This window comes from Lampetra planeri, chromosome 23 (assembly GCF_965212315.1).
Source record: "Lampetra planeri chromosome 23, kcLamPlan1.2.h2, whole genome shotgun sequence".
Lineage (NCBI taxonomy): Eukaryota > Metazoa > Chordata > Hyperoartia > Petromyzontiformes > Petromyzontidae > Lampetra > Lampetra planeri.
The window spans coordinates 4,232,362-4,248,816 of NC_136129.1; the positions used below are offsets into that span (position 1 = coordinate 4,232,362).

At 55.3% G+C, this 16,455-nt stretch overlaps 1 protein-coding gene across 1 annotated transcript in view; it reads right to left on the reverse strand.

Annotated features, from left to right (window-relative positions):
- LOC144726526 (transcription initiation factor TFIID subunit 1-like) overlaps positions 1-9,610 on the reverse strand; it is a 45,050-nt gene extending 35,440 nt beyond the window's left edge. Inside the window, 3 exon segments of the mRNA XM_078605320.1 lie at positions 1,315-1,477; positions 6,405-6,537; positions 9,410-9,610. Of these exon segments, the coding sequence (XP_078461446.1) occupies positions 1,315-1,477; positions 6,405-6,530 (289 nt within the window). The 5' untranslated portion in view covers positions 6,531-6,537; positions 9,410-9,610.
- Between the last annotated feature and the right edge of the window lie 6,845 nt (positions 9,611-16,455).

Below are 16,455 nucleotides of genomic sequence, written 5' to 3' on the forward strand. Positions count from 1 at the left end.
TCTCCCCCCCCGTCTCTCTCCCCGCGTCTCTCTCCCCCTGTCTCTCTCCCCGCGTCTCTCTCCCCCCGTCTCTCTCCCCGTCTCTCTCCCCGCGTCTCTCTCCCCGCGTCTCTCCCCGCGTCTCTCCCCCCGTCTCTCTCCCCGTGTCTCTCTCCCCGCGTCTCTCCCCCCGTCTCTCTCCCCGCGTCTCTCTCCCCGGGTCTCTCCCCCCCCGTCTCTCTCCCCGCGTCTCTCTCGCCGTCTCTCTCCCCGCGTCTCTCTCCCCCCGTCTCTCTCCCCGTCTCTCTCCCCGCGTCTCTCTCCCCGCGTCTCTCCCCGCGTCTCTCCCCCCGTCTCTCTCCCCGTGTCTCTCTCCCCCCGTCTCTCTCCCCGTGTCTCTCCCCCGTGTCTCTCCCCCCGCGTCTCTCCCCGCGTCTCTCTCCCCGCGTCTCTCCCCGTGTGTCTCTCTCCCCGCGTCTCTCTCCCCGCGTCTCTCTCCCCGCGTCTCTCTCCCCACGTCTCTCTCCCCGCGTCTCTCTCCCCGTCTCTCTCCCCGTGTCTCTCCCCCCGCATCTCTCTCCCCCCGTCTCTCCCCGCGTCTCTCCCCGCGTCTCTCCCCCCGTGTCACTCCCCCGTGTCTCTCCCCCCGCGTCTCTCTCCCCGCGTCTCTCTCCCCGCGTCTCTCCCCCCGTCTCTCTCCCCGCGTCTCTCTCCCCGGGTCTCTCCCCCCCCGTCTCTCTCCCCGCGTCTCTCTCCCCCTGTCTCTCTCCCCGCGTCTCTCTCCCCCCGTCTCTCTCCCCCGTCTCTCTCCCCGCGTCTCTCTCCCCGCGTCTCTCCCCGCGTCTCTCCCCCCGTCTCTCTCCCCGTGTCTCTCTCCCCGCGTCTCTCTCCCCCGTCTCTCTCCCCCCGTCTCTCTCCCCGTGTCTCTCCCCCGTGTCTCTCCCCCCGCGTCTCTCCCCGCGTCTCTCTCCCCGCGTCTCTCCCCGTGTGTCTCTCTCCCCGCGTCTCTCTCCCCGCGTCTCTCTCCCCACGTCTCTCTCCCCGCGTCTCTCTCCCCGTCTCTCCCCGCGTCTCTCCCCCCGCGCCTCTCTCCCCGTCTCTCTCCCCGTCTCTCTCCCCGTGTCTCTCTCCCCGCGTCTCTCTCGCGCCGTCTCTCTCCCCCGTCTCTCTCCCCCCGTCTCTCTCCCCGCGTCTCTCCCCCCGCGTCTCTCTCCCCGCGTCTCTCCCCGCGTCTCTCTCCCCGCGTCTCTCTCGCCCCGTCTCTCTCCCCCGTCTCTCTCCCCGCGTCTCTCCCCCACGTCTCTCTCCCCGTGTCTCTCTCCCCGCCTCTCTCACCGTCCGTGGTGTCGCCGTTGCCATCGTCGTCCTCTCCGTCGTCCTCTCCATCGTCGTCGTCGTTCTGCCGCTCCTCGTCCTCCTCCTCCTCGCTCTGCGTGATCTCCTGGATCAGGGAGCCCAGACCCAGCGCTCCCAGTCCAGCCAGGTGCTTCTTGCTCTCCTGCAGCCGTGAGGGGGAGAGCTGGTCACTCACCAACTCGCACATCCACTCATTCACCCACTCACTCACCCACTCATCCATACACCCACTCACTCAAAAAACCCACTCGCCTACCTACTAGCTCACCCATCCACTCACTCACCCACTGATCCATACACCCACTAACTCACCCACTAACTCACCCACTCACACACCCACTCAACCATCCACTCGCTCACCCACCCACTCGCTCACCCATCCACTCACACACCCACTCATCCATAGACCCACCCACTCACTCACCCACCCACTCAGCTACCTACTAGCTCAGCCATCCACTCGCTCACCCACTGATCCATACACCCACTAACTCACCCACTCACACACCCACTCACACACCCACTCAACCATCCACTCACTCGCCCACCCACTCGCTCACCCACCCACTAGCTCACCCACTGATCGATACACCCACTAACTCACCCACTCACACACCCACTCAACCATCCACTCACTCGCCCACCCACTCACTCACTAACCCACCCACTAGCTCAGCCATCCACTCGCTCACACGCCCACTCATCCATACACCCACTCACTCACCCACAGACTCATCTATTCATGCTTCCACCCACTGACTCACCAACTCATCCACCAACACAACTCACTCACCCATCCATTCACACACACACCCACTCATCCACTCATCTATACATCCACTCACCCACCACTCATTCACACACCCCGCCCATCCAGCCACACGCTCGCACGCTCAGCCTTCCACCCATCCACTAACTCACCCACACACTCACTCACCCACCACTCACTCATTCACACTCATCTATTCACCCTTCCGCTCACCCACACAACTCAACCACCCCGCCCACCCAGCCAGCCACACGCCCGCATGCTCAGCCTTCCACTCACTCACTCACACACCCATCCACTAACTCACCTACCCACACAACTCACCGCCCACACACTCGCTCACCCACACACTCACTCACCCACACACCCATCCACTGACTCACCTACCCATTAACTCACTCATCCACTAACTCACCTACCCATTAACTCACCTACCCACACAACTCGCTCACCCACACACTCACTAACCCACCACTCACTCACCCACCACTCACTCATTCACACACCCATCCACTAACTCACCTACACACTCACTCACCCACCACTCACTCACTCACACACCCATCCACTAACTCACCTACCCATTAACTCACCTACCCACACAACTCACCGCCCGCACACTCGCTCACCCACCTACTCACTCACCCACACACTCACTCACCCACCACTCACTCACCCACCACTCACTCACACACCCATCCACTAACTCACCTACCCATTAACTCACCTACCCACACAACTCACCGCCCGCACACTCGCTCACCCACACACTCACCCACACACTGACTCACCCACCATTCACTCACTCAAACACCCATCCACTAACTCACCTGCACATTAACTCACCTACCCACACAACTCACCGCCCGCACACTCACTCACCCACACACTCACTCACCCACCACTCACTCACCCACACACTCACTCACCCACCACTCACTCACTCAGAGACCCATCCACTAACTCACCTACCCATTAACTCACCTATCCACACAACTCACCGCCCGCACGCTCACTCACCCACACACTCACTCACCCACACACTCACTCACTCACCACTCACTCACTCACACACCCATCCACTCACTCACCCACACACTCACTCATCCACCACTCACTCACTCACAAACCCATCCACTAACTCACCTACCCATTAACTCACCTACCCACACAACTCACCGCCCGCACACTCGCTCACCCACACACTCGCTCACCCACACACTCGCTCACCCACACACTCGCTCACCCACCACTCACTCACACACCCATCCACTAACTCACCTACCCATTAACTCACCTACCCACACAACTCACCGCCCGCACACTCGCTCACCCACACACTCACTCACCCACACATTCACTCACCCACCACTCACTCACTCACTCAGAGACCCATCCACTAACTCACCTACCCATTAACTCACCTACCCACACAACTCACCGCCCGCACGCTCACTCACCCACACACTCACTCACCCACACACTCACTCACTCACTCACCACTCACTCACTCACACACCCATCCACTCACTCACCCACACACTCACTCACCCACCACTCACTCACTCACACACCCATCCACTAACTCACCTACCCATTAACTCACCTACCCCCACAACTCACCGCCCGCACACTCGCTCACCCACACACTCGCTCACCCACACACTCACTCACCCACACACTCGCTCACCCACACACTCACTCACCCACACACTCACTCACCCACCACTCACTCACTCACTCACACACCCAGCCACTAACTCACCTACCCATTAACTCACCTACCCACACACTCACTCACCCACACACTCACCCACTCACTCACACACCCATCCACTAACTCACCTACCCATTAACTCACCTACCCACACAACTCACCCGCCCGCACACTCGCTCACCCACACACTCACTCACCCACACACTCACTCACCCACCACTCACTCACTCACTCACACACCCACTCACCCACACACTCACTCACCCACTCACTCACACACCCATCCACTAACTCACCTACCCATTAACTCACCTACCCCCACAACTCACCGCCCGCACACTCACTCACCCACACACTCACTCACACACCCATCCACTAACTCACCTACACATTAACTCACCTACCCACACACTCACTCACCCACCACTCACTCAACCACCACTCACTCACCCACACACTCACTCACTCACACACCCATCCACTAACTCACCTACACATTAACTCACCTACCCACACACTCACTCACCCACACACTCACCCACTCACTCACACACCCATCCACTAACTCACCTACCCATTAACTCACCTACCCACACAACTCACCCGCCCGCACACTCGCTCACCCACACACTCGCTCACCCACACACTCACTCACCCACCACTCACTCACTCACTCACTCACACACCCATCCACTAACTCACCCACACACTCACTCACCCACCACTCACTCACCCACACACTCACTCACCCACCACTCACTCACTCACACACCCATTCACTAACTCACCTACACATTAACTCACCTACCCACACACCTCACCGCCCGCACACTCGCTCACCCACACACTCACTCACCCACACACTCACTCACACACCCATCCACTAACTCACCTACACGTGAACTCACCTACCCACACACTCACTCACCCACACACTCACTCACCCACACACTCACTCACACACCCATCCACTAACTCACCTACACATTAACTCACCTACCCACACAACTCACCCGCCCGCACACTCGCTCACCCACACACTCACTCACCCACCACTCACTCACCCACACACTCACTCACTCACACACCCATCCACTAACTCACCTACACATTAACTCACCTACCCACACACTCACTCACCCACACACTCGCTCACTCACACACTCACTCACCCCCCACTCACTCACTCACTCACACACCCATCCACTAACTCACCTACACATTAACTCACCTACCCACACACTCACCCACCACTCACTCACCCACACACTCGCTCACCCACACACTCGCTCACCCACACACTCACCCACACACTCACTCACCCACCCATCCACTAACTCACCTACACATTAACTCACCTACCCACACAACTCACCCGCCCGCACACTCGCTCACCCACACACTCACTCACCCACACACTCGCTCACCCACCACTCACTCATTCACACACCTATCCACTAACTCACCTACACATGAACTCACCTACCCACACACTCACTCACCCACCACTCACTCACACACCCATCCACTAACTCACCCACACACTCACTCACCCACCACTCACCCACTAACTCACCTACGCATGAACTCACCTACCCACACAACTCACCCACCCGCACACTCGCTCACCCACACACTCACTCACCCACACACTCACTCACCATTCACTCACTCACAGACCCATCCACTCACTCACACACACACTCACTCACTCACCCACACACTCACTCACCCACCACTCACTCACACACTCACTCACCCACACACTCCCTCACCCACACACTCACTCACTCACACACCCATCCACTAACTCACCTACCCATTAACTCACCTACCCACACAACTCACCGCCCGCACACTCGCTCACCCACACACTCACTTACCCACAAACTCACTCACCCACCACTCACTCACACACCCATCCACTAACTCACCCACACACTCACTCACCCACCACTCACCCACTAACTCACCTACACATGAACTCACCTACCCACACAACTCACCCGCCCGCACACTCACTCACCCACACACTCACTCACCCACACACTCACTAACCATTCACTCACTCACAGACCCATCCACTCACTCACACACACACTCACTCACCCACACACTCACTCACCCACCACTCACTCACACACTCACTCACCCACACACTCACTCACCCACACACTCACTCACCCACACACTCACCCACTCACTCACACACCCATCCACTAACTCACCTACCCATTAACTCACCTACCCACACAACTCACCGCCCGCACACTCGCTCACTCACCCACACACTCACTCACCATTCACTCACTCACAGACCCATCCACTCACTCACACACACACTCACTCACCCACACACTCGCTCACCCACACACTCACTCACCCACACACTCGCTCACCCACCACTCACTCACTCACACACCCATCCACTAACTCACCTACACATGAACTCACCTTCCCACACAACTCACCGCCCGCACACTCGCTCCACACAAGGGCCCCGACAAGCAGTGGCCGTGCTGCAGCAGCGGAGAGAACCTGGCGACGGTGGAGGGGGGGGGGCAGGGAGGGAGGAGCCCCCACCTTGTCAAGGATGCAGTCGTCCTCCAGCTCGCCATCCTCGCCGATGTTGCCGAAGAGGAACCCGGCGAGGGAGAAGGAGCGGAGCCCGTCGCTCCCACCGTCGTCATCGCCGTCCGAGTCCGACATCGTCGTCCTGAGAGCGACCATCGTCGTCATCATCGTTAACATCATCGTCGTCGTCGACATCATCGTCATCGTGATCGTCATCATCGTCATCAGCGTCGTCATCATCATCGTGATCATCGTCGACATCGTCATCATCATCATCATCACCACCATCGTCATCATCGTGATCATCAGCGTCGTCATCGTCGTCATCATCGTCGACATCATCGTCATCATGATCATCATCGTCATCATCGTCAACATCATCGTCGTCAACATCATCGTAGTCAACGTCATCGTCAACATCATCGTAGTCAACGTCATCATCGTCATCGTCAACATCGTCATCATCGTCATCATCATCGTCGTCAACATCGTCGTCGTCAACATCATCGTCATCATCGTCAACATCATCATTCATTCAGATTCTGTCTTCTCGACAGACCTATTCTTCACCTGAGGACGGCTGCTTGCGTTGTGGCCGAAACGTCGTGAGAATTATTTTATTATGTTTTATTTTTATTATTTTATTATTTCCATTCTACGTGACTTTACCGAAAGAACCAAGAAGAACATCATCATCGTCAACAACATCACCATGAACATCACCATCATCACAATCAACAATGTCTCTTAAATGTTTCACCTGGCCACACAAATTAAACTTGGACTCACTCACCAACTCCCTCCCTCACCAAATCACATACTCACTCACACACTCACCCACTCAGCAATACTCACCCACTCACTCACCAACTGACTCACCAATTGACTCACCAACTGACTCACCAATTGACTCACCAACTGACTCACAAACTGACTCACCCACCCACTCACTCCCTCACACAATGATTCACCCACTCACCACTCACCAACTCACTCAAACACTGACTCACCCACTCGCACACTGACTCACCAACTCACACACTGACTCACCCACTCACACACCGACTCACCCATTCACACACCCACTTACACACTGACTCACACACTCACACACTGACTCACCCACTGACTCACCCACTGACTCACCCACTTACACACTGACTCACCCACTCACACACTGACTCACACACTGACTCACCCACCCACTTACACACTGAGTCACCCACTCACACACTGACCCACCCATTCACACACCGACTCACCCACTTACACACCGACTCACCCACCGATTCACCCACTCACACACTAATTCACCCACTCACTCAAACACTGACTCTCACCAACTCACGCAAAGATCCCCCCGGTGTAGCCTCTCACACAGACTGATGGGGCAACTACTACCACGTGAACAATAACTACCACAAATACCACAACAACAACTACCACAATGTCAACAACAACTACCACAACTACCACTACTACAACTACAACAACTACCACAACTACAACTAACACAACTACCAAAACAACTACCACGTCAACAACACAACTACCACGTCAACAACTACAACTACCACAACAACTACCACAACTACCACAACTACAACTACCACAACAACCTATGTTCCGTTTGGAATTGATAAAAGCTACCATACTGCCTCTACTTGATTACTGACATTGTGTATAAATCAGTCCCAAGTACTGTACTGAATGTATCACTCGGACCTTAAGATTTGCATTGAACTGCCCATATAGGACTCACCACTGTGATCTCTACATTGGGTCAAACTTAACATCTCTGAATGTTCGACGGCTTGTGCACCAGATCTTATTTATTCACGATGTACTTGCAAAAAAATCCGCGGATTACCTGCTGGATCTCCTCTATGTTTCAAATAACAAATTTGACCTAAGGTCTTCGCTCATTTACCAGCTTCACATTCCCTATTGCCGTACAAATACTGGAGGGCCTTTGCTATTGATACCCAAAGGGTCTGGAATGCTATTGCCAATAAACTGCAACTTGAATCACTACCTATGAGATCTTCACTCAAAACTGCTCTAGAGGAGTTGTACACCCCTAGCTGCCACTGCAATTCAGTGGCCTGAAATCAAATGTTTCGCTCCGGATGATCGTTACAAAGTATGACCTGTGTTTTGATTTAGTGTCCTGATCTTAAAGGTGCATTGAAACATTATAATACTCCGATTGATGCTCCTGCTGTTGTGGAGTGACTCATGCAGCCAGCTATGGCTGCAGGGTTTTGGTAGTACATGTTGTTTATGCCATTTATTGTGAAAATTCCGTCACAGTTCCTATGATCACTGTGTCATTGCTTTCATATCTTAGTTTGGTGATTTCGAAAAGTGTATTGGTTTGGCCATGTTTGTTTGTTGTAGTACAGAGTTAGACTGATGGCCTTAATCTAAGTTGTCTTGTGGTTGTTGTTTGACTTGCATCCCACTGGGATTTTTGCACACAGCGTTGGTGTACGGTGTTTTTTCTGAAATATTTTGCCGTCTTTTCTTGGATTTTCTGTTCGCACATAGTCACTTTAAGATGTTTTTTGTTCATTTTTTTGTTTTTTTGTTTGTTGCGGTTGCACCCGATTCAAGAGCCGAATGGCTCACAGGGCTATACCTAATCAATGAACTTGAACAACAACTACCACAACTACCACAACAACTACCACAACAACTACCACAACAACTACCACAACAACTACCACAACAACTACCACAACAACAACTACCACAACAACAACTACCACAACAACTACCACAACAACTACCACAACAACTACCACAACTACCACAACTACCACAACAACTACCACAACAACAACTACAACAACAACTACCACAACAACTACCACAACAACAACCACCACAACAACTACCACAACAACTACCACAACAACAACAACAGACACCCGCGGAGTCTCCGAGGCGCCCGCTAGACCACACCGAGGCTTCATCCACATCCACAAGGCCTCTGGAGCCTTCTCACTCACGGCCTTGCTGACGCCAACGCCGCGGGATTTACGCGCTACCCGCGAGTCTCGCGAACATTCTGCTGCTGCTGCTGCTGTTGTTTTGCAAACGCGAGGGGCGACCCTGAAGGTTGTTGAAGTCGCCCTGACCAACACGAACAACTCAATGGGGTAGAGCCGTAGCAATGGCCGTCACCACTATGGGGGGGGAGGGGGGTTACGACTTCCGGGTCACGGGGGGGGGGTCACGACTTTCGGGTCACGAGGGAGGTTACGACTTTCGGGTTACGGTGGGAAGAGGCAGGGGGGTCACGAATTTAGGGTCACGGGGGGGAGGGCGGGGAGTCACAACTTCCGGGTCATGGGGGGGTGAGGGTCACAACTTTCGGGTCACGGGGGGGGCGGGGTCACATCTTCGGGTTACGGAAGGTGTCACTACTTCCGGGGGAGGTCACGGCTTCCGGTGGCGTTAGGCGGCCATCTTGGTAAGGGAGGGAAGAGAGTTGAGTTCGCTTGCTTGCTTAGGACCGTGCAAATCTTTCGGTCGTTTTTTAACCCACTTCCCGTGATCCAATCGAGCTGACATTTTCCACACAGACTCGTTGTGCGTTACAATTAATGTTCGTGAATTTTTTTTTCCAAAATTTTACACTTTTTAGGACAAAAATATTATATTTACTGTAATTACCAATTGCTTAATGGTGCAATGCAATCATCTGACCCATAGGTGGCAGCCATCTCAAGCCAGAGGACGAGAGGACTCTAGCCGCCACGCATATTAAGGATTTATAGTGAAAAACTTTGTTTTTACGGGTTATACTTATTTTTAAATTGCTTAAACCTAAAGCGTATAGAAAACGGCTGTTGTTATTCCCCACAAACTTTGCTTTTGTGGCCAGCACTTTTATGTGAAGGAATTACACACAAATGCACACCACGTTTTCTCATTAAAAATAGGTACATTTAAAAAAGTCACTATCCTGGTCACAAAAGCAAAGTTTGTGGGTAATAATAGCCACATCCTATGGTTCTTTCGCTAAAGTCACGTAGATAAAATAAAAAATTCAATAAATTATAATAATGAAGTATTGGAAAATGACGGCAGGAAACTCCTTGACGGGAACACATTATTAAATCTTGACTTGTAACAATACAACGCGTGGCCTCTCTTCGTCACAATGCACTTCTCTTGACTCTGGATTCTGTGCTGCCGGCTCTCTGTGCCTCGTGTAGACTCCGCGCCTCGGCTACACTCCTCTCTCGCCTCGTGTAGACTCTGCGCCTCTGCTACACTCTCCACTCGCCTCGTGTAGACTTTGCACCTCTCTCGCTGGCTACACCGTATGCATACTCGGCTCGTGCAGACCTTTCTCTCTCGCTGGCTACACCGTATGCATACTCGGCTCGTGCAGACCGTTCTCTCTCGCTGGCTACACCGTATGCATACTCGGCTCGTGCAGACCTTCCTCTCTCGCTGGCTACACCGTATGCATACTCGGCTCGTGCAGACCGTTCTCTCTCGCTGGCTACACACTACACATTACTCAGCTCGTGTAGACCGTTCTATCTCGCTGGCTACACACTATACATTACTCACTTCTACTCTCCATTACTCTCCTCTCTGGGCTCTATCTCTGCTCCTTCGTCTTCATTCTTAGATGGTTCCACTTCTGCCCCTGCTCCTCTGTGCATCACCTTATATACCCCTTCTTCCCGGGAGACGGAGCGGATGCGGACCTCAACGTCGGCACCGCTCCTCCGTTACCCAATCCCCACGCGCTATCCCCACGATCCGGTTCCGCTCAGCGCGTGTTTCCACTCTCCGACCAATCACACCGCGCTGCTACCCGATCACTCCCTCTGGGCGCGTCACCGGCACACAGCCAATCAGCAGCACTACCCCCACCCGCGCACTGACGCCTGCTCCTCCCCGTCAGCGCGCGTCACCACACACACACCCGTACATACGCGCTGGCACACGACATATACACCCAGCGCGTATCACCACTACATCACCCCCTCCCACATAGCTCGCAGCCGGCCCGGCTGCTAACAACAACCAACCGCGACGATAAAACGACAACCAACAAAAAAAACCCCGTAACCCCCCGAGTGTGCCCCGTAACATAACACAACAACAACAACAACAAGAATAACTATGTACAGATTGACAATGAACCCGAAAAGTCAACAATAACACGATACGAGCAAATTCGAAACGAACGCGCCCCCCGTTCCTGCGACTACACGCAGTGACGAGGCGCTCCAACTGCCCCGACTCCTCACGAGGCAGGTCATGCAAAGTAGCACGACCTGGCGCGAGTCCGTCTGGCTGGTCCATCGTATGGGGCGGGACACTGACGACCGTCCGGCGGTTCCGGCTGCTCCAGACGGCGCGGAACGGGCCTGAAAGGGCCGGCCCCGCCGCGGAGATCCGGCCGCCGGTGATCGGCAGCTGTCAGCTCCGAGACACCTGGGAGCAGATCAGGCGACAATACGTGTGGATCAGGCAGAGACATTTCCCCCTCTGGGTCGCCGGTCACGTCACACGCCCGGCCATCACGACACAAGGGGAGGCCATATGGAGGCGAGAACGGTTTCAGTCGGGAGGGGTGAACGTACCACCGGCGCTTTCCCCACTTTATCTGAACGCACTGGGGCCGTGCAACGCGCACGACCTCCACGGGTCCCCTCCACGGTCTCAACAATTTAGGCGACGTAGCCAAGGGTGCCTGAGGGCAATGCAGCCAGGCCCTGTCACCTGGTTTCCATTCGTGCATGGACACCTTCCGTGCCCGCAACCGTTCATTAGCAATTTGGCGAGCCCGCGAATTAAGCCGCGCGGCCTCCCTCGCCTCTGTCAGCTTGTGAATATTAAACTTAATATGTTCTGCCAAATTAGAATTAGTTCGTGGAGCGGACAGGCCAAGTTGCGTTTCTATTGGCGGGTCAGCTTCCCGACCGTACATCAAATAGAATGGGGAAAACCCCGTAGCTGCATGGGGGGCCATTCTATACGCGGCAAGGACTCCCGGGACCTGCAGGTCCCAATCTACATGTGCCTCGCACACCTGCTGGCACAGCATGGAAGTCAAGGTTTTGTGGAGTCTCTCCACCATCCCGTCAGTCTGCGGGTGGTACGGGGAGGTACGCACCTTCTTGGTACCCAACAGATCGCACACCTCTTGCAACAATTTACTCGAAAATTTTTTACCTTGGTCGGTCAGCAGGCGTTCGGGAGCCCCCTTGTCCAGGACATAGCCCTGGACGAAGGCATCCGTCACAGCCGCTGCCGACTGGTTAGCGAGAGGCCACGCCATAGGCCATCGGGTAAAGTATTCGACCCCCACTAACAAATATTTATTCCCTCTCGGCGTGACTGGGAAGGGCCCCAAAATATCGAGTGCAACGAGCTCGTTGGTACGCGAGACCTGAATAGATTGCAGCGGTGGATTAGCTGCCACGGCCGGTGGTTTACGCCTGGCGCACTCAACGCACCCCTTCAGAATATGCACCACATCACTTCCCATTCCCGGCCAGTAATAGTCACGCTGAAGCAGGGCAAGCGTCTTGTTAACTCCCAAGTGCAAGAGGCGTTCGTGTGCCGCCAAGACAACCCTCCCCCTCACAGCGGAAGGCACCACGAGTGCGTTCCGCCGGGACAAACTGTCCCATTTCAATAACACGCCCCGCTCAAGTACATAGGAGCCGGTACGCTCCTGGTCCCCCTCGGGACCCCCAACCTTGCGGCGCAATGCTAGCAGCGAGCTGTCCGCCATCTGGAGGCGGCCCCATTCGCTGAGCGACAGCGAGAGCAGCGAGTCCCGACCCTGAGAGGCAGTGGAATCATCCCCGATCGGTGCGCCCGCTGTCGCAGCCAGTGCCCCCATCTCCCCCGCAAGCGTCGGTTTACAGCGCGCCGATCCCGACAAACACGCGCATTCATCACAAGGCAACAACCGCGACAAGCAATCGGCATTCGTGTGTCGCAACCCCTTACGGTACGTAGTCGTAAACTGATAGTCCTGGAGGACTTCCAACCAACGCGACAACTGGCCCGAGGGCTGGGCGACCCTCAATGAATACTGTAGCGCCGCGTGGTCCGTTCGGACTGTAAAGTGACGACCATAAAGATATGGCCTAAACTGCTGCACAAAAAAAACAATGGCAAGCAGCTCGCGACGGGTGACACAGTAGCGCTGCTCCGCCGGAGACAACACCCTACTACCGTAGGCGACAACTCTTTCGACACCCCCAACGACTTGGGATAGCACCCCCCCAATGCCCGTGTTGCTAGCATCCGTGTCCAGCAAAAAGGGACTGGCAAAATCGGGATAACACAAGGGTGGGGCACCCACCAAGGCGTCCCGGAGGGAGCGAAACGCGGCCTCCTCCTCCGGTCCCCATTTGAACTTCACTCCCTTCGCCGTTAGAGCGTGCAAGGGTTTTGCAATAGTGGCGAAGTGCTCAACGAACCGCCGATAATAAGAAGCAAACCCGATGAAACTACGCACGTCGGAAACGGACGTAGGTGTCGGCCACGAACCAACACAATCCGTCTTCGCGGGATCGGTGGAGATCCCCGAAGAATCGACAATGTGACCCAAGTATCTAACGGACCTACGAAGGAGGTGACATTTGGCCGGTTTAAATTTCAACTTAGCCGATCGCATTCGCAAGAACACCCCTCTCAATCGCCGGAGGTGTTCCTCAAACGTTTTACTGAAAACAATGACATCGTCCATATAAATCAAGCATGTATCCCACTGCAAGCCCGACAAAACCAGCTCCATAAGTCGCTGAAACGTCGCTGGAGAGGAGTGAAGTCCCATGGGTAACCGGTTAAACTGGAACAGCCCCCCTGGAGTCCGAAATGCTGTCTTAGGTTTCGACTCTTCGTCGAGCGGCAACTGCCAAAACCCCGATAACAAATCAAGAGTCGAAAAATATCGCGCACCAGACAATGCATCGAGGGACTCATCCATCCTGGGGAGCGGATACGCGTCAGCCACAGAGATCTTATTGAGGCGACGGAAATCAACGCAGAATCGCAGGGACCCGTCCTGCTTCTTAACCAGCACAATAGGCGCTCCCCACGGGCTAGAGGAGGGCGAAATAATATCGGCTTCTAGCATATCGTTAACAGCCGACTGAACATGTTCCTTCTCCACGGGACTCAGTCGGAAGGGATTTAGCCTGACCGGCGCCGCATCGCCCGTTTCAATGTGATGGTGCAACAAATCCGTGCACCCAATGTCATACTTATGTTTACTGAATACATCAGAGAATTCAATGAGCAACTCGCGCAGCGCACCCAACTGCGCCGCCGACAAATCGTCCGAGGCGGCGCATAACGAATGGACCCACTCAAGGTCTTCCCTTGGCTCAACGTTCCGCGCGGGGCTCGAGCCCACCTGCGCAACCAACCCATCATCCCCAGGGACCTGCGCCGCGTGAGCCAGCACGGTGCCCTGCGGAATGACAGCTGGTCGCGACCCCGCGTTCAAAACCATCACAAACGGATCCCTGTCAGCCCGCACCAAAGTGTGAGCCACCGATAAATCAAGACCCCCGACAGCCTTGTTAGAAGGACCCAAAAGCATACTCTGTCCCGAAGCCTCCCTCACCCATGGTTTCCGCAACCGGAGGGGAATCAACATCTGTGAACCCGGAGGCACTTGCACTGTCTGCGTCGCCACCGCTTGTATCGTAGCGCACGCCGTCCGAATGTCAGTAGGGCCCGTCAAAAATGAAATCCGGCGACCCGATGGCAGTTCAATGCATCGTTGATCGATAAGAATTTTAATGGGCATTTTAGCCAAAAAGTCAGTGCCCAAAAGACACGGAACTGCCAAAGAAGACGAAACGAAAACGGGTCCCGACAATTTGATATCTCCAATGCAAATGGACGCCCTAACCTGACCGATAATGCCCAACGATCCCCCATTAGCGGCGTAAAATGGCACATCCACTGGAAGCAGCGGACGACATTGGACCGGAAGAATATTATAAATGAGGTCCGATATAATAGTTGCCGATGCCCCCGTGTCCACTAACACCCTAATCTCAACCCCATCAATAGATCCCGTAACAACGGACGAACCCGCCGAAGCAGCCACAATTCTATGCCCCAATTCCGCCCATTCAATGTCTCCCTGGTCCCGGCCGAACCCCCCTCGCCGAACCGAATCCCCGAACCTTAACCGGCCCTCCTCCGCCGCAACGCGGCGTCCCATGTGTGCCGAATAAACAGGCCGAGCGTGTGAGGTGCCGCGACTTGCCGGGGATTGTAGAGATGACTTGGGCTCTCGGTCGTCGTCCAGCCGAGCTCCCATGGCGCGCTGCCGCGGAGCGCGGCACCCGGACGCCACGTGGCCCCGGAGGCCGCAGTTATAGCACGTGACGAGGGTCGGAGTAGATCTTGGTTGCTCCGACTTTCGGCCCGATCGCAGAGGCGACCGGGCCCCCGGCCTCCAGTCCCCTGGTCGTCCCGTGGCGAACGCCTCCTCTCGTGGGCTGACGACTTGGGGTTCGGCGACCACCAAACCCGGGGCTGCGACGACAGCAGCGTTGCAACCAACGCCTTGCTTCCGTTGTAGGGCCTCGTACGCTTGAATACTCGTGGCGACTCTCAAAGAAGAAATATCAATCTCGTCAGCTGTGTTGATAGGGACCCCCAGGTCCTGCGCCAACTTGAGCAGCTGCTCCAAAACCATCGCGTCTTGGCCCTCCTCGTCCATCCGAGGGAACGCAGCATCAGCAAGAGCCAGCAACGCCGTGCGATAGGCCAGCGCGGTCTCCGTGGCCGCTTTCCGTCTTGCGTAGAACTGATGGCGGCATGTAGAGGGAGGCCCGTAGACCCTGGCCAACAAACCCAGCGCATCCTTCAGCGTGGAGCGGTCCGACTTCCGTGCAGCCCTGAAGGCCGCGAGCGCATCGTCGTCCAGCATGGCGGGCAATGCCCGCAGCGCCGTAGCATCGGACCACGCTGACATCTCTTGATGCGCCAAAAACCTTCGCTGAAATTGGCCCCAGTCTCCGCCTTCCGCCTTGAAGGCTGACAACGT